Source organism: Leptinotarsa decemlineata, unplaced genomic scaffold (assembly GCF_025532065.1).
Source record: "Leptinotarsa decemlineata unplaced genomic scaffold, Ldec_3_MD MMD2_tig00001393_RagTag_RagTag, whole genome shotgun sequence".
Lineage (NCBI taxonomy): Eukaryota > Metazoa > Arthropoda > Insecta > Coleoptera > Chrysomelidae > Leptinotarsa > Leptinotarsa decemlineata.
The window spans coordinates 12077324-12104884 of record NW_027412562.1 but is presented as its reverse complement, the minus strand read 5'-3'; the positions used below and the strand labels follow the sequence as shown (position 1 = coordinate 12104884).

The 27561-nt window shown below is 34.2% G+C and overlaps 1 protein-coding gene across 2 annotated transcripts in view; it reads right to left on the bottom strand.

Moving 5' to 3' along the window:
- The window catches only part of LOC111512616 (uncharacterized), a 71702-nt gene that overhangs the window by 7127 nt on the left and 37014 nt on the right, over positions 1–27561 (bottom strand). Inside the window, exon 4 of one of the 2 annotated variants that reach the window (XM_074176008.1) lies at positions 15391–16311. The exons of the other annotated variant lie outside the window; for it this stretch is intronic. Coding sequence (XP_074032109.1) covers positions 15391–16311 — 921 coding nt within the window. The remainder of the gene's footprint in view (positions 1–15390; positions 16312–27561) is intronic. 2 annotated transcript variants of the gene reach the window in all.

The window sequence follows — 27561 nt, the reverse complement described above, 5'->3', positions numbered from 1 at the left end:
CAATTACACAGTGGCGTAACGGTGTTTAAGGCAACTAATTTTTAAATTTTATTTATATTCCCAATATACATACTGAATTAAAATTATAACCAATTATATTTACTAGTGCTCTAGATTTACATTTGTTATACTACTCTGACAATGAAATGTTTAAGTTGAGTCGTGGTACATAAAAATGTATTTTTTGTAGAAGCGGAGCACAGGAGATGTTATTATTTATTAAATTATATAGAAATGTGACCATAAAAAGGAGTTCACGTGTATTCGATGATATTCTATTAAATTGGTTCAAAAGTATAGAATAGTCAATTCCCCTTTGAAAAGTACCTGTAGTGCGAAAAGACTAGAATTTCGAGAACTTTTTTTGGACAGCTTTAATTTGATGGCGTTAATAGAAATAATGAGGAACCTAAACCGAACTTAACGGAGATTAACGAAAAATTGAGCGACAACGGAAAAGCACAAGAGTTAGCTGATTTATTTGAGTACATATAAATCTACGATTGTACAAAACTCTGGGGTCACTTGAAATCCACGATGAAGTGCACACACTGTGCACATTCATCTGTAACCTTCGATCATTTCTGGGATTTGTCACTCCTTATACCACCACAACAAACTGGCCAATTGAGCTTATCACAATGCTTGGATTTCTTCACACGAGAGGAAACTTTGGATGGACATGAAACACCGACGTGTTCGAGTTGCAAGGAAAGAAGAAAATGCACATTTTCCCTATCAACTCATAAGTTTTCCCGTATTTTAGTAATTCATTTTAAAAGATTCTCTATAACAGAAAGATTTAGAAGAAAGTTGTCATCGAATGTCCTCTAGTTGGATTAGATATGAATGTAAGTTCTTGTCGTTATAAACAATATTTATGCACTTTCGCAACATAATGGGTCTCCATACAGCGGACATTATACATCATCTTGCAACATCCTTATACTGGCACATGGCACGAATACAATGATTTACACGTGTCACCAATTTCACCAAAATCGCTTGTGAGTGGAGATGCATACATCCTTTTGTATGATGATAATGTTCCTCATTATAAAGTCCAACATTCGACTAGCGAGACAAACAGCTTGTGAAACCAAAGGGAATTTTCGATCAAAATTAATGCCAAGATCTTTCATTTCATTAACTCGACTTATGGTATCAATTTCATAAGTAAATTGTATTAAACTCTATTTTCTGAAAGAAGACAATAAATGACATTTAGCAATATTAAAACTCAAACAATTACTGAAACACCAATCATATATCAGATCTAATTCATACTGTAAGTCTAAGCAGTCTTCATAATATTCTATCACTATGAATTTTTTATTATAAAATCTGTACAAAACAAATCGATTCATTAAACGCAATAATTTGACAATAACCAAAACTAAAAATTTGTTTCAAAAGCCTACTAAGTACCTACTGTTTTCTTCACGACATCTTGTATATTAGTCTTGTAATGTTCAAAACCACAAAATTCATATCATATCAAAATTCATATCATGTTCAGTACAAATCGCTAGAACGAAAGTATTTTGAATAGTTATGAAACTGTGGGTCAATGTTTAGTTTACAAAAAAGTATGATATTTCGGGTTACTTTGTATTATTGATCAGAAAAATAATCAAACTGTTTAAGAAACTATTGAAAAAAGGGTCTAATAAAAATGATATGATATACGTTTTTCGATTACTGGCATATTCACGTCCATACATGGAAAATCCGAATCAGTTCAACAAGTTATTCCAATATTTCGATAACATTTATTATCATCTTCATGGAAGACCCACAAAATTTGTATAAGGATAGTACAATATAAAATTAATACAAAGGGCTCAAACTTACTTTTAGTGAGGATGGCCGTGTCGGAAAGAATGTTACATTTAAACAATTGAAACATGTCAATACAATAGAACAAGTCACTACATTGAAAGAGGGTGGCTCCTCACTGATATAAAGAAGATTATTGAATCAATTTACTAAAAATCGTTATTTGTTTTATTTTATGGATTGCCGATAAAAGCCATGCGGTTGAAGAACAAAGAGAGAGAAAGAGAGACAACAAACAATTGACACTGACAGAGGTCAAGTGATTCATTTTGAAAAAATGTGTTTGTCTATGTTAAAAGTATAGAACAATTAAGAATTGTTATGGTGCAAGTGTGATCAGAGATATCTGCTGTTATATCAAATTGAAATTAACTAATTGATAACACCCATATTAGTTTTAGTTTATGTTTATGAAGTAGTGTTATTAATTGAAAGTAAAACCCTGTCATAGGGAGGTTGAAACTTTGTTTCAAAACATTAAGAAATGTTATGAGTTATATTGATGAAAATCCAGAATTATTTCTGTTTTGGAAATAATGTAAATTTGTATCAATATCTAGTAAAAAGGCCTAGATTTCACTGAGGTCATCAATGTCTGATCTTCTATCAAGACAGTTATTTGATTGTAAAATTAATGACATTTAGGAAAACAAACTTTCAATTGATAAGATTTAAGTTGAATTACAGTCCATTTTACGACCTTTTTTGAAAACTTGATTACTGCGACTGAGAGCACACCTCTCAGGGTGTAATCTATTATCTCTTTTATGTGAACTGATTCTATCTTTAAGTAGCCTTGACGTTCGACCAATATATTGAATACTACAATTTAAACATGGAATAGAATAAGTATATTAATTAGGATTGGAAGTTTATAGGACTTTCAACCTGAGTTTTGAAAATAATTTATTATCTAAATGTAACAATAGCTGGAAGCTATTTTTACATTCAGATTTTTGAAAATTCTGCATAATTTAGGTGTCATATCACTGATGTATGGTAAATGAGAGAAAAGTATAGGAACTGGAGTTGGATCATCCCCAATTGTGATATTGTCTTAATAAGATCTTCTTGAGTATAGGATCTGTGTAAGAGTTATTGGTAAATAATTGGAAAAGTATATTTAAATTCTTCAAGTGAAAAGAAGGATCGAAAATTTACAGAATGCGGATCTTCATTTGATTGACCAAGTTAATTTTGGTTGATTGCTTATACAGTTATACGTAAACTAAAAAACACAGTTCAGAAGATGCTTTCGAAATAAATGCATTACTTATCAAAGAAACATCGGACATTTCGCTTGACCCATTGGTTGCGCTAATAAATAAGTATTTTTTAGATGGCATTTTCCCGGATTTATTCAAAATCTCAAGAGTTTTTTCTTAACCGAAAAAAAAAACCTTGAAACCATGGACAACTTTCGCCCAATCTCAATAATTAACACGTTTTCTAAAATTATAGAATTTTTGCTCAAAGAAAGGTTAACACATTATATCGAAAAGAATAACTTCCTCGCCAACACTCAATTTGGTTTCCGCCAAAACAAATCTACAATAAGGGACTAGTGAAGGTCGTGGAGGACATTGTCGATGGCCTTGAAGAAAAGCAAAATTTCATCCTTTCTATGTGCGATTTGTCCAAGGCGTTCGACTGTGTCTCACACGACCTACTGTTAGAAAAGTTATCTTATTATGGGGTTAGAGAAACACAACTCAACTTGATGTCATCGTATTCAATAGGCAACAACTGGTCAAAATGGAAAATACTACATTCGAGATCAGTATTGTGAAACATGGAGTTCCACAGGGATCGGTCCTTGGTCCTTTGCTTTTTATCATTTTCATTAATGACATTTGTCTGCATATGCTGCTACAGGATACACAGCCACCATTCTTTTCGCTGACGATATGTCACTTATCAATAGTTCGTCAGATTTTTATAGCCCCAAAATTCTTGCTGACAATTCGATTGACCTTGCTAGAAATTGGTTTTCTGCAAACTCCCTACAACTGAATGGTGAAAAAACGCAACAATTGATTATATCCAGTAACAATAAATACACATCAGGAGAACACTGTAAACTTCTTGGAATTACAATCGATGACACTCTCAGTTGGCACTATCATACTCAAAAACTGAACAGCGTGCTTTCCAGTACAATATTTCTCTTAAAAAGGTTGAGATATGTAGGTCCCGAATCACTCAGGCAAATATATTTCGCTTTGTTTCACTCGCGTATTAGCTATGGAACCATTCTATGGGGAAATTTCAGCAATGCGCTAAACATCTTCAGATCACAGAAGAAAGGTATTCGTCTTCTGGCTGGAGTCGCACTTTGAGAACACTGTCGTCCCCTCTTTACTGACATGAAAATAATGACACTACTATGCATTCATATTTATCAAACCCTTTGTGAAATACACTCAAACAAAGGAAGCTATACTGACTCGTCAGATCTGCACAAATACGACACGAGATCAGCAAACCAAATAGCACTAAAACGTTTCAGGCTAAATAAGTCGAAGTCAAAATCCCTCAATTTAAAATTTTATCACAAGTTGAGCTCAGAAGTGCGTTCCATTTTAAGACTAATGTGAAATGTCTACTCCTAACAAATTGTTTTTATAGTGTAGAAAATTTTTCGAATAGTTCTTTTTAATGTAATTAAAAACAAAAAAAAAATGTTTTTGTGAATGACCTGATTGTTTTTACATTTTTACATATTGTCTCTCAATATTTTTTGTACCATGTAACGTGCTGTAAACTACTGTGTGAAATAGCCAATAAAGTCTATCTATCTATCTATCTATAGGATGGTATGACCAATAGTTCAGGAACCTACCATAACTGATAGGCTTACGATACCAATCTATGAGTAGAGTATTATATAGTGTTCTGATTACCTCAATGTCAAGGAATGGAACCCATTGTTCATTGTTTTCAGTTTCGATTGTAAACTGTATGTGTAAGGGTCATCTCACATTAACGAACAGCCGAAGCTGCTGAACCTAGAATCTTGAATATGCAGGCAAATAAGAATGAAGAAAGGGAATCGGGAATTTCCACCCCCAAAGGGAAAACATAGGTGTTCAAAGATTGTATTCAATTTCTTCAGTTTTGAAGTTAGAAACCTGAAGATTTGAGTTATTAAAAAAGGAATGGAACTATTTGTTTGAAATGGTATCTCACGGAACTTATGACAAACCAAATTCTACGCGGATGAAACCGCCGGCAACAACTATCATAGTATATGAAAAAGATAATATTTCCCTCACATGAAACATTTTCATTCTCAATGGTGGACATCCGATGTTTCGGATTGAGACATTTGCCGTATTGCCTCTACAGCATAAATCTGGATACCATTACAATATGAATCACTCATTTAATTCATAAAATTACGAGTTCATCTCTCGAATGATTTATATATTCATATCATCGATGACAGTTCGTGAAGACATTCATTCTCTTATTTGATTTAATGCCAGCCATAGAAATCTGGTATATCTTTAGAAGAGATTAATTTTTGGAGAATAGACGAAGTGGCCATCTCGAAACATCTACCTTCATGTAAACATTGAATTAAACGAAAAATTTTTTTTTCGAAACAACTACTTTTATATGAATATTGAATCATACAAAAACACTTTTTCTTTTTCATGTCATACTCCAAACATCCGTAATTGAATTGAATAAGATATCATCCACAGGATATCCTCCATACAATATAATACACAAAAGGGGTAACATTTCACTTACATGTAACACTGTCATTCTCAATGGCGGATATTCGATGTTTCGGAATGAGACACTTGCTTTATTGCCTCTTCAGCACCAATATGGATTACATATAACATCATGATATTATTGATGTTGCACCATGCACCATATGTTAAATGAATCATTATGTTTTGGTTTATCATTCATTACATAATTCAATAACATTTCATTAGTTCGAACTTCTAATTGTCTACTATGATATAATATGATTTGAAATCTCTGATATCCCATCATATTATATCATATTAGATAATGGCAGTTTAAACTGATGAAATTCACTATGAAACATTGTCAACTAACTTCAAACAAACATTCAATAACATATTACGTGGTCATAGTTCCCATGACACGACCATTCACACGGAGATTCAGCTGAGTAAGAGATATTCCAGGAATCCCTTATCTCGACATGCAGTTAGCATCCAGTTAACATTATATTAATTATTATTCTGTTTGTAGCTCTCGTAAGAGACAGTCGTCTCTAGTTTGTAAAATAAATTCTTTTTGAAAAGTTATTTTCTCGTTCCAATCATTTAATTGGCGCAGTCGGTAGGATTTGTGCAGCGTGAAAACGAACTTTTTGCGTCGTGGAGTTTCAAACCCTTCAGCACAAATTCAATAAGAATCCTTCGAGGACCACCCAGAACGAGCGGACAAGGAGACGACACAGCCCCAGGGAAGCTGCCAGGAATCAACGGAGAAGGAACTGGAACTTACAAGTAAGTGCCAAATATTTCCTTCTTGCCTTCACGAACCCTCCGTATAAGGACTTCGGTGAAGATATACAGTATCGTTCATTGCGAACAAATTGTTGTCTATTCTAGACGAGTAATTTTAAGTAACTATTTATTGAGAAAAACAATTATTTATTTATGAGTGAAATTGATGATATTTTATGACGATTGAATAGTTTATGAAAGTTCAGCAAGTAATACTGAAAATTTTGATAATACTTTTCAACTCAACTCAACTCAAATAAATTGGAACCATTTAAAATCTAGAATAAACAATTTAAAAACTTTTGATGGTGATAGCAATACACTGAACAAATTTATCAGTAGATGCGATGCTATAGTTAATGCGTACAATGTGTTTAATGATGATTCACTTAATGAACACGTTTTTGAATGTATTCAAGAAAAACTGACAGGTAAAGCCGAGTATATGGTTGGTAACAGAAACGAACTCAATTCTTGGGATGCCTTAAAATCTGCTCTGAAACAATGTTTTTCGGATAGGAGAGATTTGGACTGTTTAGTTCAAGAATTAATTAGAAGTCGACCCCATAGGGGAGAAGATCTAATGAATTTCGGTAGTAGAATTCATTTAACCAAAAGTAATGTAGTTCAAAGAGTCAGTAACAACCCAGACTTAACTCCAAAAGAAAAACTTTACCTCTTTGTCCTGGTATCTTAAGAAATAATATGCATCTCAAAAAGCCAGCCTCACTGGAAGATGCCATGGCATACGTAAATGAGTTCGAAAATTTTGAAAAAATGTATGGCTCATTAAACGATTATAAACCAAAGTTCAATACTTTCGGTAGACAATCCATCATGTCGAACGTCAACCAAAATGGCTCTAGATTCATACAACCTCAAAGACAAAATTTACAAAAACGAAAATTTCCCTAACCCAAATTGTTTTTCAAAAGATTAACGAAATTTTTTCAATCCACACTTTTCAACTAGACCTAATTGGCCAAGCTAACCTATTAATATCCAACCCAGACAATTACCACCGCAAAGATACCCTACAAACCGAGAAGTTTTCGGACCTCCTCAGAATGTTTTCAAACCAAAAAATATTCCACCTAATCAATTACCGAAACCGGAACCCATATCCACTACATTAAGAAATCCAACAAAAATGTCTCAATGACCTTTTTCTCAACAAAACAGCACTTTTAGGAACCCTAATAATTACCGAAACCCTCAAAAAATGTTTACTACGAGTCAAAAACAGAATTTTATATCTGAAGAATTATTTTCTAACGAATACAATAATCCCAGCCTCAGTGAAGAAGCATACTCTTCAGAAGATGCTGTTTATTTAGAAAACGAACCAAATTTTCAGAATGAATACTTAAGCGACATAGATTGTGATGAAACTGGAAATTTTCATTTAACAACCCAATTCGAAAATCATACTTAGCAGAAATCAATGTATTTTGTAACAATGCATTACCTTATGTCGAAGTTAGTCACAAAAATTAAATTATTAAACTACTAATCGATACTGAAAGTTCAAGATCGATTATTAAACCATCTATTATTGAAAAATTATTCCCAAACAAAATTTATCATTCAAATACTATTATCAAAACGGCTTTAGGAAGTCAGATAGTAAGGTACCAAGCCTCGATACCTGCTTTTCCACACAAACTACGAAATTTCTTTTATTTTATTTGATTTCCACGATTAATTTGACGGAGTTTTAGGATTATTAGACTTGATAAATATGCACCTGAATATAGACCTTGTAAATAAGCGACTGATAGGAAATCATTTTGAAATTCCTTTCAGGTTCAGACAGTCTACAGATACGAGTTTTTCTTTCTCTGTCAACCCACAATAAAGAGTTCTTGAACATTTGCCTGTCATAGTTCCTGAAAGTGAAATTTTTACCCTTGAAGGAACACTTAATAATCTTTTCATTCCGCAAATATTGACAACTTCAAAAAATGGTTACGCCCTTATGAAAGTACAAAACCCCACCGATAGAACAATATCAGTGAAGTTGATACAACCGCTTCCTCTAGAGAGCTTTCAATCCTCTACCTTCGAAATGTATTCTTACGAAACTTTCGAAAATACAGGGACGGACTCACTCAAATTGGCAACCGTAATTAATATCGCTGACTTGATACGTACAGACCACATGGACAAGGAAGAAACAAATACTATACTGAAACTCTGTAAAGAATTTTCAGATATATTTTTGAAACCTGGAGATAAATTAACATTCACCTCCAAGGTCGAATACGAAATCAAGACCACAGACGAAATACCCATACATATCAGACCATACAGGTATCCATACGTTCATAAGAGCGAAGTTCAGCGTCAAATAAAAGTCATGCTTGAATAAAATATAATACGACCAAGCTGTAGTCCCTGGTCTTCCCCGGTCTGGATAGTTCCAAAAAAGATGGATGCTTCCGGGAAGCCAAAATGGCGTGTGGTAGTCGATTATCGAAAACTTAATGATAAAACCATTAGTGATCGTTACACACTCCCAAACATAAACGACATTTTAGATAAACTGGGACGAACTCAGTACTTTAGTACCATCGATTCGGCAAGCAGTTTTCATCAAATCGAGATGGCCGAAAATTCAATCCAAAAAGCGGCTTTCAATGTAGAGCACGGACACTACGAGTACCTGAGACTTCCGTATGGCCTTGAGAACGGTCCATCAAGTCTTTAACGTGTGTTAGACGAGGTTCTGAAAGACCAACAGAATAAGGTATGCATGATTTACATGGACGACATAATTATTTTCAGCACTGGACTCCAGGAACACATCCAAAACTTAAAATTGGTCTTCTCTAAATTACGAGAGGCACAATTTAAGATCCAACTGGATGAATCAGAATTTCTCAGAAAAGAGGTAGAATTTTTGGGTCTTGTTGTTACGCCCGAGGGCATAAAACCAAACCCAAAGAAAATCAGAGCTGTTCAAAATTTTCCAATCCCAAAAACAACAGGAAATAAAGTCATTCCTAGGACTATTGGGATATTATCGAAAATTTATAATCAACTTTGCAAAACTAACAAAACCTGTCACAAGTTGTCTTAAAAAGAACGCAAAAGTTGAACACACTGAAGAATTTATCGAATGTTTCAATACTTGTAAATCAGTATTGACTTCAGAACCGGTTCTCGCATACCCCGATTTTGAAAAACCCTTCGAAGTCACAACAAATTACGTCCTTGGCGCCATTTTGTCACAAAATGGACACCCAATTTGTTACGCTTCTCGAACACTTGACCCACCTGAAATTAATTACTCAACAATCGAAAAAGAACTTCTTTCGATTGTATGGAGTTGTAAATATTTTAGATCATACCTTTTCGGGAGAAAATTTACAATTTATTCAGACCACAAACCCCTTCAGTGCTGGCTTTTCTCACCGAAGGAACCTAATTCAAGACTTGTGCGATGGTGTTTGAAATTAGAGGAATTTGACTATGTTGTAAAATATAAAAAAGGAAAATGCAACCAAGTAGCGGATGCTCTCTCCAGAAGTCCTTGTACAAATGACTTCAATGCTATCGAAACACTTTCAGTTCAAACTAATCCTGGGGATAAAAACGAACTTATCGACATCTATTTGAATAACGATAATATTCCAGTCTTATACAATGACGTTCTCAATGAAGTCCTGTCCTGTCCTGTCCTGTCCTGTCCTGTCCTGTCCTGTCCTGTCCTGTCCTGTCCTGTCCTGTCCTGTCCTGTCCTGTCCTGTCCTGTCCTGTCCTGTCCTGTCCTGTCCTGTCCTGTCCTGTCCTGTCCTGTCCTGTCCTGTCCTGTCCTGTCCTGTCCTGTCCTGTCCTGTCCTGCCCTGCCCTGTCCTGTCCTGTCCTGTCCTGTCCTGTCCTGTCCTGTCCTGTCCTGTCCTGTCCTGTCCTGTCCTGTCCTGTCCTGTCCTGTCCTGTCCTGTCCTGTCCTGTCCTGTCCTGTCCTGTCCTGTCCTGTCCTGTCCTGTCCTGTCCTGTCCTGTCCTGTTAATAAATTAACATATTATCTGACATTCAAATTGTTCCCCAAAAATTAAATAAAATCGAAAAAACATCGGACTCACAAACCGTTCACACTTCTCTCGAAGACCCTATCTTTCAAATCCCTATTTCAGAAAAACCAGTTGATACATATAAAAATCAAATGATTGTAGCGATTGGTGACATAGAAAAACTTAAATGTAGAATAGAAAAGGTATTCGAGAATTTGCGATCTTATGTTACCATACCCTCTAAAAGTCTGAGCGAGAATATTGTTAAACTCCTTAAATAATATATCGATCCAAAACAAACATTTGCCTTCCATTTTAAAAACCCAGCAGTCTCACAATTGTTCGATACAACAATCCAAAATTCACTCAAGAATTCTTCATTCAAAATTGTTCATTGTCCAACATTCTTGGAGGATGTAGAAACATTGAACGACCAGAAAGAGAAACTTAAATGTTATCATATTAAGAAAACCTGCCATAGAGGTTAAATGAAATGAGGACATCCCTCATTTCACGATTTTATTGGCCAAAAATGGCAGAAGATATACAAAATTATATTAATAATTGAGAAACATGTCAGAAAAACAAATACGATCGGAATCCTCCTGTGATTAAATTCAACCTAACACCTACAACTTCAAAGCCATTTGAGCATGTTCACCTAGATACATTCAAAATTTCGAACGAAACTTTTTCAACATTTCTCGACATATTTTCATGATATGGTCAGGCATATCCATTAAAATCCTTAACCGGGGTTTTAGTAGTCCAAAATCTACTCAATTTTATTACCCATCACGGTTTACCACTCAAAATTACCGCCGATTCAGGCACCGAATTCAAAAACAAAGATCTGGAAAGGTTTTGTAAAATTCATAACATTGAGCTGCAATACACAACTTTAAAAAACAGTTATTCTAATTCACCAGTTGAAGGATTTCATTCAACACTGAACATCATCCATGCTTAAGAAGAAGGAAAATCGTTCACACCTGAACAGCTGATGAAAAGAGCTGTCCTTGGCTATAATAATTCAATACATAGTGTTACCAAATTCACACCTTTCGAAGTAATTGAAGTTCACATTAATAACACAAACCCATTTGAATTAAATGATCGTATAATTGTTTCCGATTGTGTTCAAAAACATAAAGGAAATGTCAAAAATCTATATCAATCTATTCAAAATTCCAACCAAATTACTAAAGAAAAAGTCATTGAAAACAGAAATACCCAACGAAATGAACCCCCAAAGTTTGCAAATCAACAAGTTGCGTATATTAGAACAAAGGCGCGAAATAAAGATCGACCGAAATTATTGAAACAAATAAAGGCATCCACCCCAAAACAATAGCCAGAAAACCAAAAATTTCAAAAAACTTTTGTTACAGGGAATAAAAGATCTTGAAGATACACGTATTGATACCGCTATACCTTCTACTTCACGTGCTCCGAGTCCAAAGTGACGATATTCAAAAACAATTAAACAAACTAGACGACTACTTCCAAATAATAAAAAATAATTTTGATATGGGAACAATTAATAACCCAATTTCCTATCATGTGTTACGGTTTTATTTTACCTTTCTAGATATTAAGAATTTTAGACTAAAAGGAAGGGAAGAAGGAGAAAATAAATAGAGGAATCGGATTGTCAACAAATCTATATTATATGTGGTCATGCCATTACAGATAATCATTATTATTAAATATTATTTTTTTATTTCAATTCTTCTCAAACTTTCCTACTCTCACTATCTCTGGCAGTAGACTTGGTCTCTTCAGTCACTTAGATCATTAGAAATGTAGCAGTTATTACAAAATAAATAAAATTTCAAAACATAACCTATACTTGTCATCCATTCAGATTGATTTATGTCTGTATTGAAATTCTTCTCTATGATTGAAATTTCGTCCACATTTGGTACCATTGATTTGGGAAAAAGGTAACTAGAACCTGCATAGATGTGAAGGAAAAAAAAAACTGGAAAAAACTGAAGTCCTCTATTTTGATGGTGATATTCAATTTACGCATTTTGCAGATTTATTCTGGAAATCTCGTTCAAAAACACCGGATTATTGATAAGTTGGGTAATCTTAACCACCTACCCTCATTTGTGGATACATTTTCTGGAGTACTGAACATTCCAACCTTCTTCGACGTAAGTTCTACGTAATCACTTTCGAGGCCACACAACATCTAGGGTATGTTACCTTCCTCATTTGAACATTCACTACAATAGAATGTCATTAGTACTGAATGTATTTATTGTTTTCAGGCCTGTTTCCTTCTTTTATTATCCTTGATTTGCTCTGCTTTATATATCAAGAAGTAGAGTAGTGGAGTATAGTGCTAAACCTGGCTTCTCATTTCTTCCTGCTTAATAATAGGGATTTGGAAGCTGTCATAAGGCTTCACTGATTGAGGGATTTGCTTCTGCTCTAATTGACCCAATGCACGAGTGATATTTAAACACCCCAACTCTTAGGATACTCTCATGAAGTGGATAAGGACTTGAAGGAGACACCAACGAAACAGATAAGCCTTTTAACAACTGTGCTTTATTTCTATCATTTTATTGCTCAGCATGGTCGCTTTCACTGATTGTGTATGAATTACTACACAAATTGTTTTGTTTTCTTTCTTTATAGTTGTACAGTTATCAAGTTGTGCTAGACCATTAGTTCAGTCACATCCTCATTTCCTGTAAAGAAAAAGCATATAAATAACAACTTTAAAAGAACCTAATAGTGGGTCAAAATTAAACAACCTACCTCCAGCGTTAACAGTGTACACTTTCAGTATATATACTAAAATGTTAAGGAATTTAGCGCATGTAACCAGTACATTTATGACGAATAATTGCCTCAAGAACATAATATTACCATACAATTTACAAGATTGCATTTTTGCATCTATTGCAATATTTACATGAAGATCGACCTTTGACCCCTGTTTACACCATATCCCCTCTTTTTCTTTTTTTTTTCCTGTCACTCCTCTCACTCTTTTCCTTACTGAAATCAGGCTAGCCAGCATTTATAATTGCGATTTCCCCAATTGTCAAACCTCTTTTATGGACGGTCTCTTGTTTTGAGATATTTACCCAGCTCCAGTTCCACAACATTGTCACTCTGTCAATTGTCAACGAGAAGCAATTAAGATTGATTTGATTTTATTAATTACTATCAAACTTTATAGGTTGTTTAAATTAATATAGTTGGTATAACGTTTCGCGTTTTATTTATTTATTTTTTTTGTCCGATAAAGAACCCCACTTAGCAAGGGTATGTTCAGAAAGGATTAAATATTTTGCTGCTAACGGTCAACCAAGCATCGCAAAGCGTTGTATTCCTTGGTTCCGTAGGTCGGCAGTAGCACATGGATTAGCATACAGCCTGATAGTCAGAACCGAGTATCTTATTGAAATGACAAAAAAGAAATCTTGATGCTGATGATGGTAAACGATACGACCAAAGTATCGCTATATTAGAACGTGACCAAAAAAATATGAATAATGAGGTAAACATACAAATCTATCTGTCCAAAAAATTAATCAATCACTTTAACAAAACTATCCAAATTTTTAATTCAAATCAAGGAGAATTAGAAAACAGTCTGGAAACATTTCAAGTTACAGTTCAAAAAACCATTAGCGATCTGACGAACTACATTAGTTTTCAAGGAATAGTTTCACAAATAACCCTTGACTGCCAAAATATCATTACTTTTATCGATAATTTAGAAGATGCTATCACATTTGCGAAGTTAAATACCTTACATAATTCAATACTACTTAGTTCTGAACTGAAAGAAATAATAAATTATTTAATCAACATCTACTTTGATTCAAAAATCCCGAAATTTGATAGTATGTTAACATATTATCAATTTTTCGGTGCACAAGTAACTTTTTCAAATGACAGAATTATTTTCGCAATACACGTTCCTATTGTCGGAAACGAAGTTCTTACATTTTTCCACCTTTATCCTATCATCCAAAATCACAGTATTTTTATCCCAAAATACCCATATTAGGCACGAGCAAACCACAATATCCAGTTCGAAGATAGTCCATGCCCAGTACTAGAGAAAACGTATTATTGTCCAGAAGATTACTTTTCCGAAGACCAATGCACATCCCAGCTAATCGAAGGCAAAGTCGCCGATAATTGTCAGCCTCTTCCAATCAATGTGGCAGAGTCGATTATCGAACAAATCACTCAAGAAGAAATCCTGGTAATTCCGATACAGAGCGAAAGAATGTTTTCCAAATGCAAAACCGATCGATATTTGGAAATAAAAGCGCCCACCCTAGTCAAGATCCCGAAAAATTGCCAAATTGAAATGAGAAACAAGATTTTCACCAACAACGTGAAAATAGGAACAGGCAAGTCACTGATTTTATCAAAAAATATAGTGGACCAATTGAAACCAATCCACAAATTTAACAACTCCGAAAATAACACTACCATTTTTGGCGTTTTGCAGGACTTGCCATCACAATAATTGTCCTGATGTTGGCAGCTTTTAAGAAAAATTCGATTAAAACCCGTATATTGGGATGCTGTTGCTTCAAAACACCCCAAAAAGAAGAAAATACCAATGACGAAGATATGGTTTCTAGCCGCCAAAATAATTCCATTATTTTTTCGGCTTAAGGAGGGAGGAGTTACGTGGTCAAACTTCCCATGACACGGCCATTCTCATGGAGATTCAGCTGAGTAGGAGATATTCCAGGAATCCCTCATCTTGACATGCAGTTAGCATCCAGTTAACATTATATTAATTAATATTCTGTTTGTAGCTCTCGTATGAGACAGTCGTCTTTAGTTTGTAAAATAAATTCTTTTTAGAAAGTTATTTTCTCGTTCCAATCATTTAATTCGAATGAGATATATATTTTTTGTTATATTTTCCTTCAAACTTTCAATAAAATATCTTCAGCCGTGATAGAAATTGCATATCGAAAAGTAAAACAAGTGTTTTTCATACAAATGACATTCAGAAATGAAATGAAAGAACATATTCTCACCCAGAATCCTGAGTTTCTGTTCAGGCCAGTGATCCTTATCTGTCTTTGCATTAGGATCGCACGAATACTGTGAAAGTAATGAACAAATATTTGCATTTTCTTCTGTACAACTCGATGCAGCAATGATGTGAAAGCATGTTAAATTATTTCCAGTTATCACAACATGGATATCTGCATCTGCATCCAACAGTTTTTTTACGAGATTGGAATTTTCGCTGAAAATTGACATTATCAGTGGCGGAAGAGGCGCTTCCCCCGCATTTGGATTAGCTCCACATTCTAAAAGAGTGTTGATTGTACTTTCCATTGCTGGAAATTCAACGTCCTTAAATTCATCAGGACCTATGGAACAGCCTGAAATTGCTTCTGACTTCTTTCTGACATATTCCGGACTGTCTTCGAATGATTTACATGTCACTTCGAAAAAATATGTTTCTTCATTCGTATTGTTGTCAACATCTCCTGACATGTCTTCGAGTGTAATTTTTTTTGCTGGTTTCATTTTCCGGGTGCTATTAGAGTTACTCGAAACTCGCTCTCCTGAAGCATTCAAACTGAGAAAAGATTCATTGAGATGCCATTTCATAACATCAACTTGTTCATTGGGTAATAAGTTATCTTGAGACAAAAAAGAAGTTTCCCAATTTTTTATGTTGTACTTCTTGGATAAATAACTCAGAATGGCCAAATTCAAGGGGGTGAGCCCTTCATCATTTATCTGGTCCAAATTTCCTCCAAAATTCACTAACATGCGGATCATGTCGTTTCTACACTTTGTGACAGCGTAAAATATGCCATTGTTACCAAACGAGTCCGAAACATTCACGTTTATATCACGTCTTCTCAGATATTCAATGACTCTACACACTGAACCCAGGCTGCATTCAGTCAAAAAATCGATGCAATTTTTTTCATAGCGTCCTGAAAATCAATCATTTCTGATGAATGTATCCTAAATGTAAATTTCACAGTTAAAATTAGAGCATCTGAACAAACAATCCGTGATTCAACACAAGACAGCGGTGTTTCGACCAGCCATATCCTCATCAGTGGTGATAAACTGAAACGTAAATGCATTGTTGGACTCAACTGCTATCTATACGATGGACAGAAGACTCAAACCCGAAAATCAATGATAAACAAAGTTGCAAAGTCAGGCTTTGAAATCGAACACTGATTTAAGATTTGTTGTTTGTCTGCAGCTTCCACTGCGAGGCAACTATTTGAAACTAGAGCTATCTCTATCTATCATATGTCTCATCAGTGTTGGTAGGCTGAGCTACGAATGTATCTTAGACTCAATACCAGACAACAGTATAGCTAAAACCAGTAGTGTCACTCTTGTCGGAACCTTTGATGTTTGTGTCTCACAGTTTTATTTTTCTAGGACTACTGCGTATCCATAATTGCCCAATGAGTGCATTTATCAGCGTTTGACATTTCATACACTGCTCAACAAGTGAATAATAGATATAAACTACTTGTCAGTGGAACAAATTTCATGAAATATTAAATGGATGTTTTGTAGTACAAGGGGGACTATTTATATTTCGGGAAATTGTAACACTAATGTCAATTGGTAAAAATGTGGCAACACCATAACAAATTTTGACATTTTTTATCATGAACGTACTCACAACGTTTTGATACAACTGGAGTTCAATTCCAACACCAAACCGTTATTTTTAGCACCTCAACACGTGTTTCAATAATCAAGTAATCATCTTCAAGAAGATGTTCAATCTTCCTCTTGAAAATGATCACTCGATGATTGAAATACGTGTCGAGGTGTTAAAAATAACGGTTTGGTGTTGGGATTGAACTCCAGTAATAGTCATCAGTACACCAAAGATTCCAAACAGTGTGTTCGATCCCTCCTATTCTCTTAACTATCTTCTGGTGAAATCTATGAAATCAAACACTCTCATTTATTTCTCACGTCCACTCTCGCTTGCTATTCTATGACGAATGAATCTTTATTCATCCCCAACAAAGGGAACTGAGTCAGCGTTATACAATCTCATAACGTTCATAGACGTGCATTTATTTCTGATTTCCATTATTGGTGTTCTCACAATATTTCAGTATACTACACAGTGCATCACAAGAACGTTTTGATATACAAGTGCTATTTGTTTCCTTTAAGGTGAGTTAAGAAAATGGAATTTAAAGAAAAGGTTTTCGTTGGATTATTTTTCACAATTTTCTACGTGGATTATCCCAACAAGAATGTTTCGATGAACTCAATTATTTGAATAGTGATAAAGCATCATCAAAAATCATAGTAGGTTTATTGCTGGTATAGTGCATCCAATCGTGGTCGTAGTTCGGTCGCCGACGAATTCCGTGAATGTCGTCATAAATCGGTTGTTGTGCCATAAAACATTGATACAGTTCGTGAACTAATAGTGTTATGTGCCATATTGTGAGATAGAGGCATCCTTGCACATTAGTTCCACTTCAATACAATTGATTTTGCACGAACACTTGGTTGTGAAAAATGTGTTCTCGTTGAATACACCATAATTTATCAATCGCTCAAAAAAGGCTCGCGTCAAGTGGTGTAGGAAAATGAAAGAAAAGTTGGACCGCGGTGCTTCAAAAGACGTGTATGACATCGTGAGAGGTGACGAATCATGTATATATGCGTACAAGTCGGAAATAAAATAGCAATCGACCGTGCGGGTATTTCAAGACGAGCTAAATCCAACAAAAGTTTTTCGTGGAAGAAGCACAGCGAAGCAAATGGTCGTCTGTTTTTCCGGCCGAATGGGTCATGTGGCCACTGTTACGCTTGAGCAACGTGTCAATTCTGGGTAGTATACGACCATTTGTTTGTCAGAATTCTTCGGAAAAATTCGTTAAACTAACCGCCGAAGACGAATCATTCTACATTGACAATGCGAGCTCTCACACATATCTCCCCATACAGGTCAATTTTTCAGCGGTTGAAACCTTGAATCGATGACTTATCCTCAGTACAGTCCTGATTCAACACCCTATGACTTCTTCCTGTTCCCAAATATCAAAGGTAAACTGCGTGGTCAACGATTCACGAGCGCCGAAGAAGTAGTTGAAGAGTTCAAAAACCATGTTTTGATAAGGGGAATATTTCGAAAAACGATAAAGCCATTTTCATTAAAAAGTGTTTGTTATTATTTACTATTCCCGAATTATAAACAGTACCCCTATTATGGAAATATTATGAAACGCTTCGAATTTTTTATTCAAATTGTTCCACGTTTTTACTCGCTCTTTCTTTGTATGGTTCAAATTTTGCAATCGAAACATAATTATATTAGTACAAGGGTTTTTGATATAATTCAATACCCGTCATGGCACTAGAAAGCGGAGTAGTTGATCAGACAGGTGTTTGTTATAACAGCCTACACGGTCGACAGCAACTATCATATCTAAACAATTTCACAAAAGATATATATAAGCTTGATGCTAGTGTATGAATATAATAATAATGAAAACTTTCATGAAAACAATATATCATACCATTCAAATATAAAATATACTTTTTAGAAAATTTGGATGAGTATTAAAGAGTTAGGAATCATCTGTAACTATTGTCACCGTATAAAAGTAAACAAAAGTAAGTTCACTATTCGCCATATTTGGATCAAGATTCTCCACCTCAAATTTTATGCGCGGCCAATCTACCGCGCAACCGACTGAATCTGAGGCTTTTACCAAGCGAACCAAATTGAGGCATGGAATATTATTACACACTAAGTAGTTGTATGTCGTGGTTTTGTATTTGTGAAAAATTTGTGTCTAGTTTTAAAATGAACAAGTTTCGAGCTTTGGGTTGCTGTAATTTTCAGGGTTATGTCGGCATTAATTTTTTTCGATTTCCAACTGTCGAAAAAAGGTATGTTTTTCTAGTATGTATTATGTAAGATTGAAGGAATGAACATATAATGAAAATCATTTAATACATTGTTATAGACCATAATAGTGGAGTCATTAATATTTAAAAATGTTTTATGAAATTAATTTGATGAAATTGAAGTTTACAAATAGTATGTGCCTCACAAATAATGATATAAAATGACAAAACAATCGGAGTTCCACTGGAAATCCATAAAGAAAATTAATTGTTGAACTACATCAAGTTTCCAATTTGGCTAGTATGTATCTGTAGGAAAAAAATTACGAAAAAACGATTCAAAACCAAACTAAATAAACGTTTGCTAAACTATATCTTTTTTGTCTCTCATCAAATTCTAATCCAATCTATTTAATACCATTTGTTTTGATGAAATGAGCAATGAGTCACACTTATTCTACAATATAGGAACGGATAGAAAAGTTGGTTTTGAGGAATCATTGAACGAGAAAACGGCTTCTATAGCAGAATATGTCTAGGTAGTCATGGCAAAAGGCATACATTCGATCTGGAAACAGCCTGTTGCATACTTTTTTACCAATTCATCCACATCAATATTAGATATAAAAAGTATTGTGATTGATCTGAATCTGGCAATTATCAAAAATTGGATTAAGAATTAGGGGTATCATTTCAGATTCAGGTTCTAATTTTCATAAACTTGCCAGAAAAGATCTCGAAGTGACTATAGAGCAGCCATATATCTTTGTTGATGAAAAAAAAAATATTTTTCTGCTGAAATGTAGCCGACACCATTTTTTCGATGACTTTTTGAAATTTGATGAATATACAACGAACAAAATGATTATAGAAATCTAGCCACTTCCGAAGGCAACAGCTTGGGCTATGTTTGTGGATATCTTTTGAAAAAATTTACAGATTTTGCCACGGCAGCTAGTACCACACTGAATGAAACAAATGTATATAGTTATTTTAAGGCATACGGTAATACAAAAGCCAAACAGTTTGGAAGTTTATAGGTATATGCCTCCAGATTCATTTTTACAAAGTATAATTTAATCATTTTAACAATTTATGTGCCATTGATTGCATAGGCAACCAGCTCAAAACAATGTTTTCAAAAATCAACATTTCTCACCTTGTTTATAAACAAATTCAAAAACTGTCAATATCTTATGAACGATCAAACTGAATTGAATAATTCGCCATTATCGAATCTGTTCATTTCAGGTAAAAATAGTTAGGTATATTTACTTTCGAAAAATGTATTAATTTAGTTAATGAATTCACACCTGTTCGTTTCAGCTTAGAGTATAATATGGTTGTATATTGAAAGTAACTTTCAGTTTATGCTTGAGAAAGCTATTATATAGCGAAACACGTGTCGCGGTTTTTGTAAAACCCTCTATAGTGAAAATCATACAATAAACTGTATTTATTAGTTTCAATATGGATTTTCATGAAGTAGCGGCCAGTTCTATTCAATTAATTTTCCTTTGGATTATTTATTTTCTCTTTTCACAAGGGTAAGAATTTATTAAACTTTGAAATTTGCCAATAGAAATTTGAAAACAAATGTTAAAGAAAATCAAAAACTCATCATTCTGAAAAACCTTTAGAATAAAATGGCATACGTTTTTGACCTAAATTGTATAATCTTACTTCACAAAATATACGTTTATTTCACCACAGTTCACATTTATATGAGATATTTATTGTGAGCTCCTCGAAGCAATGATCAAGTCAGATCATGGTCACATATTTTTTGACCGAACCTCGTGCAGAGGTGCACGATAGCTCTTAGCCTACATCCTCCTGCCCCGCCACATGCCACCAAAAAATAAAATCTCAATCCGAAACATCAAGAACGCCGACCGGGAGTGAATTTACTTGTGTTTACTTCTATACGGTGCTATTGTGTTGCATTACAAAATGTTATAATAACAATAAGAAATAAACTTGAATACGGTATTTCTGGCGAAGTGGTAATTTCAGCCATAACAAAACATCTCTGTATTATGATTCCACAAGCGAAACGTCGTCAGTCTGATAGCCAAAAGCGGTAAATGCGTTTTTATGCAATAAAAATTGTTTTTAAGAAACAATTTTGTTTTTGAAAATCATAATATTCATCACTGATAAAAATCCCACCAAAAACATTCCAAATATCTTATAAACGATACATTTCTTTGTAACAATTTTTTAAACACATAGAACTAAAAATTATGAATAATCATTTTTTTATGTAACGTTGAATGTTGAAAATACAAATGAATTTGAATATAACATTTTTTTTTCATTGCTTCAATTGAATTTTTCACTTTTCAACGTCTTTGATTATTAATAACAAAGTGGAAGATCAAAATTTTTCAATTACTCCAACGGGGATCTTTTTTGAAGGCTTTCGATGAAAGCTCTAAGCAGTGAAGAAAATTTTAGGTTTTTAGTTTAAAAATTATCAGGGTTTTTATGTAAATTTAAAACTTGTAGAAATTATATCTGATGAAATAATCACGGGAAAAATTTTTTTCCAGGAATTTTTGTTTATTTAAGTGTCTAGGAAGTATTTGATTTTTTTTCTTAATAATGATATTCAATGGGGTGAAATAATTTTTAATTGTTCAAAGGTCTGTATCGGTCAGCGCGTGCGGGATGCGTATCGCCCGCTTTTAGCGCTTTTTTCGTCTCTAAATTAAAATTATAAATATTGGTGAAAGAGTTCCAGGAGTTGAAACTTTTTTTAGAAAATTTTCTTCTCTTTGAGGGTCTTTTTTCAAATTTCAGATGTCTTCAGTATTTTCCAAGATATTTGCAATATCTTTGAAAAGTTGGTAGAGGTTATTCCTAATTGAATGAGCCCTGGATCATAATTTTCGGTGCCCTCGGACAGAAGTTCCAAAAAAGGATCTTGTGAAACGGGCTGAACATATCTCTCTTCAAAGACGCAAGATAGTAAAAGATGCAGAGATAAACAAGTAATATATCACATTCTGTGATCGATGTCGAAGCTTGGCTTTGCAAAAAATCACCTGTGGGAGTCCATTGATCATTGATATTCATGGTTTGAGTATCTGTCGCTCTCATAAATGACGACGCCTTATCCTAAACAGGTTATGACAGGGGAGCCCAAGCGGGGATTTCGGGATTTACTAAAGCGCGGCAGATCAATATGCAGGGGGATACCTTGTACCCGCTTGAGTACCTCCACCAAATATGAGCCCCATATATAAGGTCGCCTGTGAGGGATAAAGGATCAGATTAGTGAAAAAAATTGATCATCAGAAATTCTCGAGCGCGTCAGATTAAGGTAGGGTGAGTTAATTACCTGCTAAAAAGTGTATATTCCAGTAATCTGACAATTTGAGAGTGACGTAAAGGAAGGAGAGGGCAGCAAAGTTGTGAAACGTCATCTCGACATTCTCGAGCGTAGCAAATTTTTTTATTTTGAAGGGAATAATTCAAGGATAACGAAAAATATATAATCTGACGATTTCCGCAAGCCGAAATAACAAAAATTCGTCGATGAAGTTTAATGCGTGCAGCTGTGTGATACCTATATTTCTCTCTCCGAGTTTCTATTCTCTATTCACTTTTTCTCTATCTATTACTCTCTCACTCCGTCTCCACTCTGAAATATGTTGCAATGACGCCATCACAGCTGATCACAGAGACTCGTTCGTGAAGAAGATGATCAATTAATCAATTAATTGATGAATGTAGCCGTTACTACGTGGTAGGAAATCATAATGAAGAAAAGAGAAATTAAACTTTCTATGTTTTTCACCAGTAACTAACGTCACTGCAGTTTCATCTTATAAGGACATTTTCAAACTTATACAATAAATAACTTATACAATATATAAGTTTGAAAATGTCCTTATAGGACAAAACTGCAGTAACGTTAGTTACACATAAAAGTGGTAAAATCATTTCTCTCTCCTCTTTTCTCTTCATTAATTAATCAATTGATTATAAAAAATTAAATTTTTTCAGCATTTTTTAAAAATTATTTCCTTATAAATAAAAGTATTCTACTTAAAAACATTCACTCATTTATTTGCATGCCATTTTCTGAGCTTTTCAATTGATTGAGTTCAATGATTTAAAAACTTTCTTTAAAAAATATTGTTTTTGTCAGATTAAGCGAATCCCTCTAGATAATCGTCAGATTATGAGACAGCACGTCTATAACACGAAGATAAACCATATATATCTCAATCTGACGCGCTTGAGTATTTCAAAATGGCGAATTTTTTTTGCTCATCATAATGATGTCCGCGGGTTTGCGTCAGATCGAAATCTCCAGATTATTGAATGAGAGCTTTTTATGTTGCACTTAACACCCCCTTAGAAAATCTGACGCGCTCGATTAATGTTTTTTCTTTCCACTCTTAACCCTTACGTACAACCACCTACATCATGCAAACGATCAGATTAACATACCAACATTATTAAAAATACATAGGACATTTATGCTATCAATATCTGACGCGCTCGAGTATGTCCATGTAACAGTATTTTTTACATTTTTAAAAATCTATAGCCGCTTCCCCCACCGATGAAAAGGTATATATTATATAACATTTTTTTTTTATCATCTAAGCTTTGCAACCTGATATGCATCGTGGGCTCCCCTGCTATTAATAAAACTCTATTCCGATACTTCTGACTCCTCCTTTCCCCTTCCCCAAAACAGAGCTCAAAAAGCACTTCAAAGTACTTAATTGGCATTTGAATCCATTGAAATTCACTTTGCAGTAAAATTTCAGGGTATCTATAAATTGAGAAATAAATTTATGAACATTTTTTCCATCGTAATAGGTATTTTTGATTACACAAGTTGGAATGGTCCTTAGTACTTCGTATTTTTCACAAAACATAATTTTATTTTTTTAGTGGATAACTTCACGATGAATAAAAAAAGTAAGATGAATCCATCATAAATTTTGATAAAAAATTATTCAATTATTGAATTGTGTTGAATGACAGTGACTTATGCAAAAAAACATCGAAACTCATTTGAAAAAAACGGAATCGACGACAAAAAAGTAATAGCTCATTTTATCGCATTTATAACACTCTTCGAAATGTTTTCTGTTTCAGGTGTCTTAGAAGACACCTGAATAAAATGGGGCTGTACAAGGAGACCTCAGCTGCAGATTATGCAACGAAGGGATAGAAACAGCTCTGCACATCTTATGCGAATGTGAGGCACTGAATCACAGGAGGCAGGCAATATATGGACTTAGGAAATTACGTCCAGAAGAATATGACGAACATCCAACACGGAACCTGTACAAACTAGTACAGGAAACGAGACTGGTGGAATGGGTGTCATGAGAAGATGGGAGAATAAAGGCAATAAGCCTAAGAGGCTGCAATGTTTTCTGGAGACTTGGACTAAATGGACAAGTCAGACAGCTCCCAAGGTACCAAAAAAAATACATAACCTGTTTAACTAAATAAAGATTTTTTTAAAATAAATTTGACTGTCTGACAGTGATAATTCAGAAAGTGGAAGTGAGCAGTCTCCTGCAAAGAAACTAAATTAAACTACGACATAATATTAAGTCATCAGTAAGTTAGTTATATTCCTTAATTGAAGTGTGCATTCATTTGTGCATTACGCCTGCGTATATTTGGTCTGTCTCAAGGGTCAATGAATGTAAAATCTCTTGGTGGATTAACATTCACACAATTTTCATTGACTAGAATATTTTTGAATTCATTCATCAATTTCCATTTCATTCTTATGAAAAATAACGCACTAAAACACTTGCTTGAAGAATGAATTTCATAAAGACTGACAAAATTGTATTTCAAAATCAGATGATAGCGAGTAGCACACGAATGTTTCTCTTATTTTTTACTAACAGGAATATCAAAAAATCTAATGGTCAATTGATTTTCCAATGATGGTGGAATTTATATTAAAACATTCATTATAGATATTCATAGTTTAGGATCTCAAGTAATGTATTGCAATAACTAGCTAAGATTCTTGAGTTTACTGTGTATATTAAAGCCACATAGAAAATGTTCTATGTATATTTTAATTACATATTTTTTATAAATATTTCAATACCCAACAATCTTCACATGGGCAAATATTATTATTTATGTTTCACATCTGCCAGGCATCCAGTGACGGTTCACAATTTTCTTCTTTAGTCAGACAAATATAAAAAATTGTGACCCGTCACGAGACGCTTGTTGATGTGAAGCATCAATAATGATATTTTGTGACTCCTATGATGATTATTGGTTCATCAATTATTTCTGTGAACTCTATATTTGGAGAAGTAAATAATTTTGTGATCATGTCTGCATTTTGTTGACGTCAACTTTCTGATTCACGCTGCTTCAATTTATCTCTGTTTTGCTCCCTGTATCTTTAGTAATATAGCTATATGAGTTCTGGCTCATTCCTGGAAAAACACGTGCAAATTTGAGCAGGTCCATTTTGGCGATTTTGCGACCTTCGACCTTCAAAGCCCACTTAAAGATCACGCGTCGTTGGTAAATGTTTCAGAGAGAGAGAGAGAGAGAGACGTTAGCGAGTGAGAAGTAAAACCATCCACAAAATTGTCCGTTTATGCAAAATCCAAGAGGCAGCGTGGCAAACTCATATTTCTGAAAGTTTCAAAAATATCACACAAGAGAACGTCAGATTTCAAATATACTTCAGAATATTCACCTAAATCACGACAATTGAACAACATGCACCATACCTGTTTCACTCTATCATAATCCTCATCAGAAATTTGTTTTTCATTCAGTTTATCATAAAAGTCCACTTTCGATGGTACACTTGAATAATTTCATTTTCAAATATTTTTTCATTTGCCTATTTCGATACAATTTGTTTTCCATCAATATGTTTTTCGTGAAAAAAACGTATTTATCTTCAGCTCGAGCGATGACATCAACTTTATTTTGACAAACATATCAGCTGAAATTATGGAAAGTAATCCAAATGAAATCGGGAAATTTGAAATTGAGAGTACAAATGGAATAAGTAGCTCCATTTCTTTTTCCCCATTAGATGGCAGTGGTCGCGTACTTTAATATCACCCTTTTCAAAATTATTTTCACATATCCCACATGTAGTTACAATATTGAAGTTATGCTCTTCCTCAGCAGTCAAAGGACTCATCGGAACTACATTTCTCAAATATTTGTGACAGATATTGGTTATGTTAGCCTCCAAGTTTGAAACGAACACTTTAGCTGCATCAGCACCTCTATATAATACAAATTTGGAAATTGAATACTCAGTAGAGTACTTAATGATATATGAGAAAGCGTATGGTTCATGAAGATGAGTTTTATTTGTGAAAGAGGGTGCGGGATGTGGTTCATTTGTATGCACTGGTTTCAAAATAGGTTGAAAATCAGCATATACAACCAATGCAACTTTGAATTATTTCTCAATATTATTAAATTTCAAAATATTCACGATAACATATTTACCAACTTTGTCAATCCTTAAATTTACGATTTGTGAATCCTAGTCTCGATAAATCCTTCATCCAACAATAATGACTGTCACCAGATTCATCTGTGAAATTCAGAAGATTCACGTGACTGTTAAGCCTATATTTTGAATAGTATAAAATGCCTACAACTTCATATTCCAACCCATAAACATTGAAAGAGCAATCATTCATGAGCTCAAATTTAGGGATTTCTTTCAATTTCACTGGAAAATATATACCTGATACATTCAATACGGATAAGATATGGAGGTATCACAAAATTTCACCGACTCCCATATTGGCAGGGAACAAAGCGGAAGTCACAGGCCATGCAAGGCAGCACTGGTCCTGCTTCACAACATTCACCACATTTATCTTGGACTCGATAAATTTGAGAAGTTTGATGTAAGAAGATCCACCTAGGGGGCTATACTTATTAACATTCACCACCAAATGCAAAATTTTCTCGATTGTCAAACCTGAAAATACATAGTTTATTCTATACACACTCAATTGATGATGTGGATAGATCATATACCTGAATCTCCATCTTGAAATTCCATCGCTTGGGCAGTCAAACTACCGGCAGAAGTATTATATACCACATACAAGGCATTTGATTGATCAATAACTTGATTGAAACTATTGAATACCTCAACATCACAGTCCTCTTCAGTTTGTAGATTGTAGCGCGCAAACACCAACACTTTTTCAAGAAGTTTCAATACTTTCAGCTTTAAATCATTGAAGAATGTGGGCTAACCTATATGGTGGATTTGTTTATCCACCCTGACGCTCACAATTCTACACTTGAAAGCTATGCCTACGATTCTA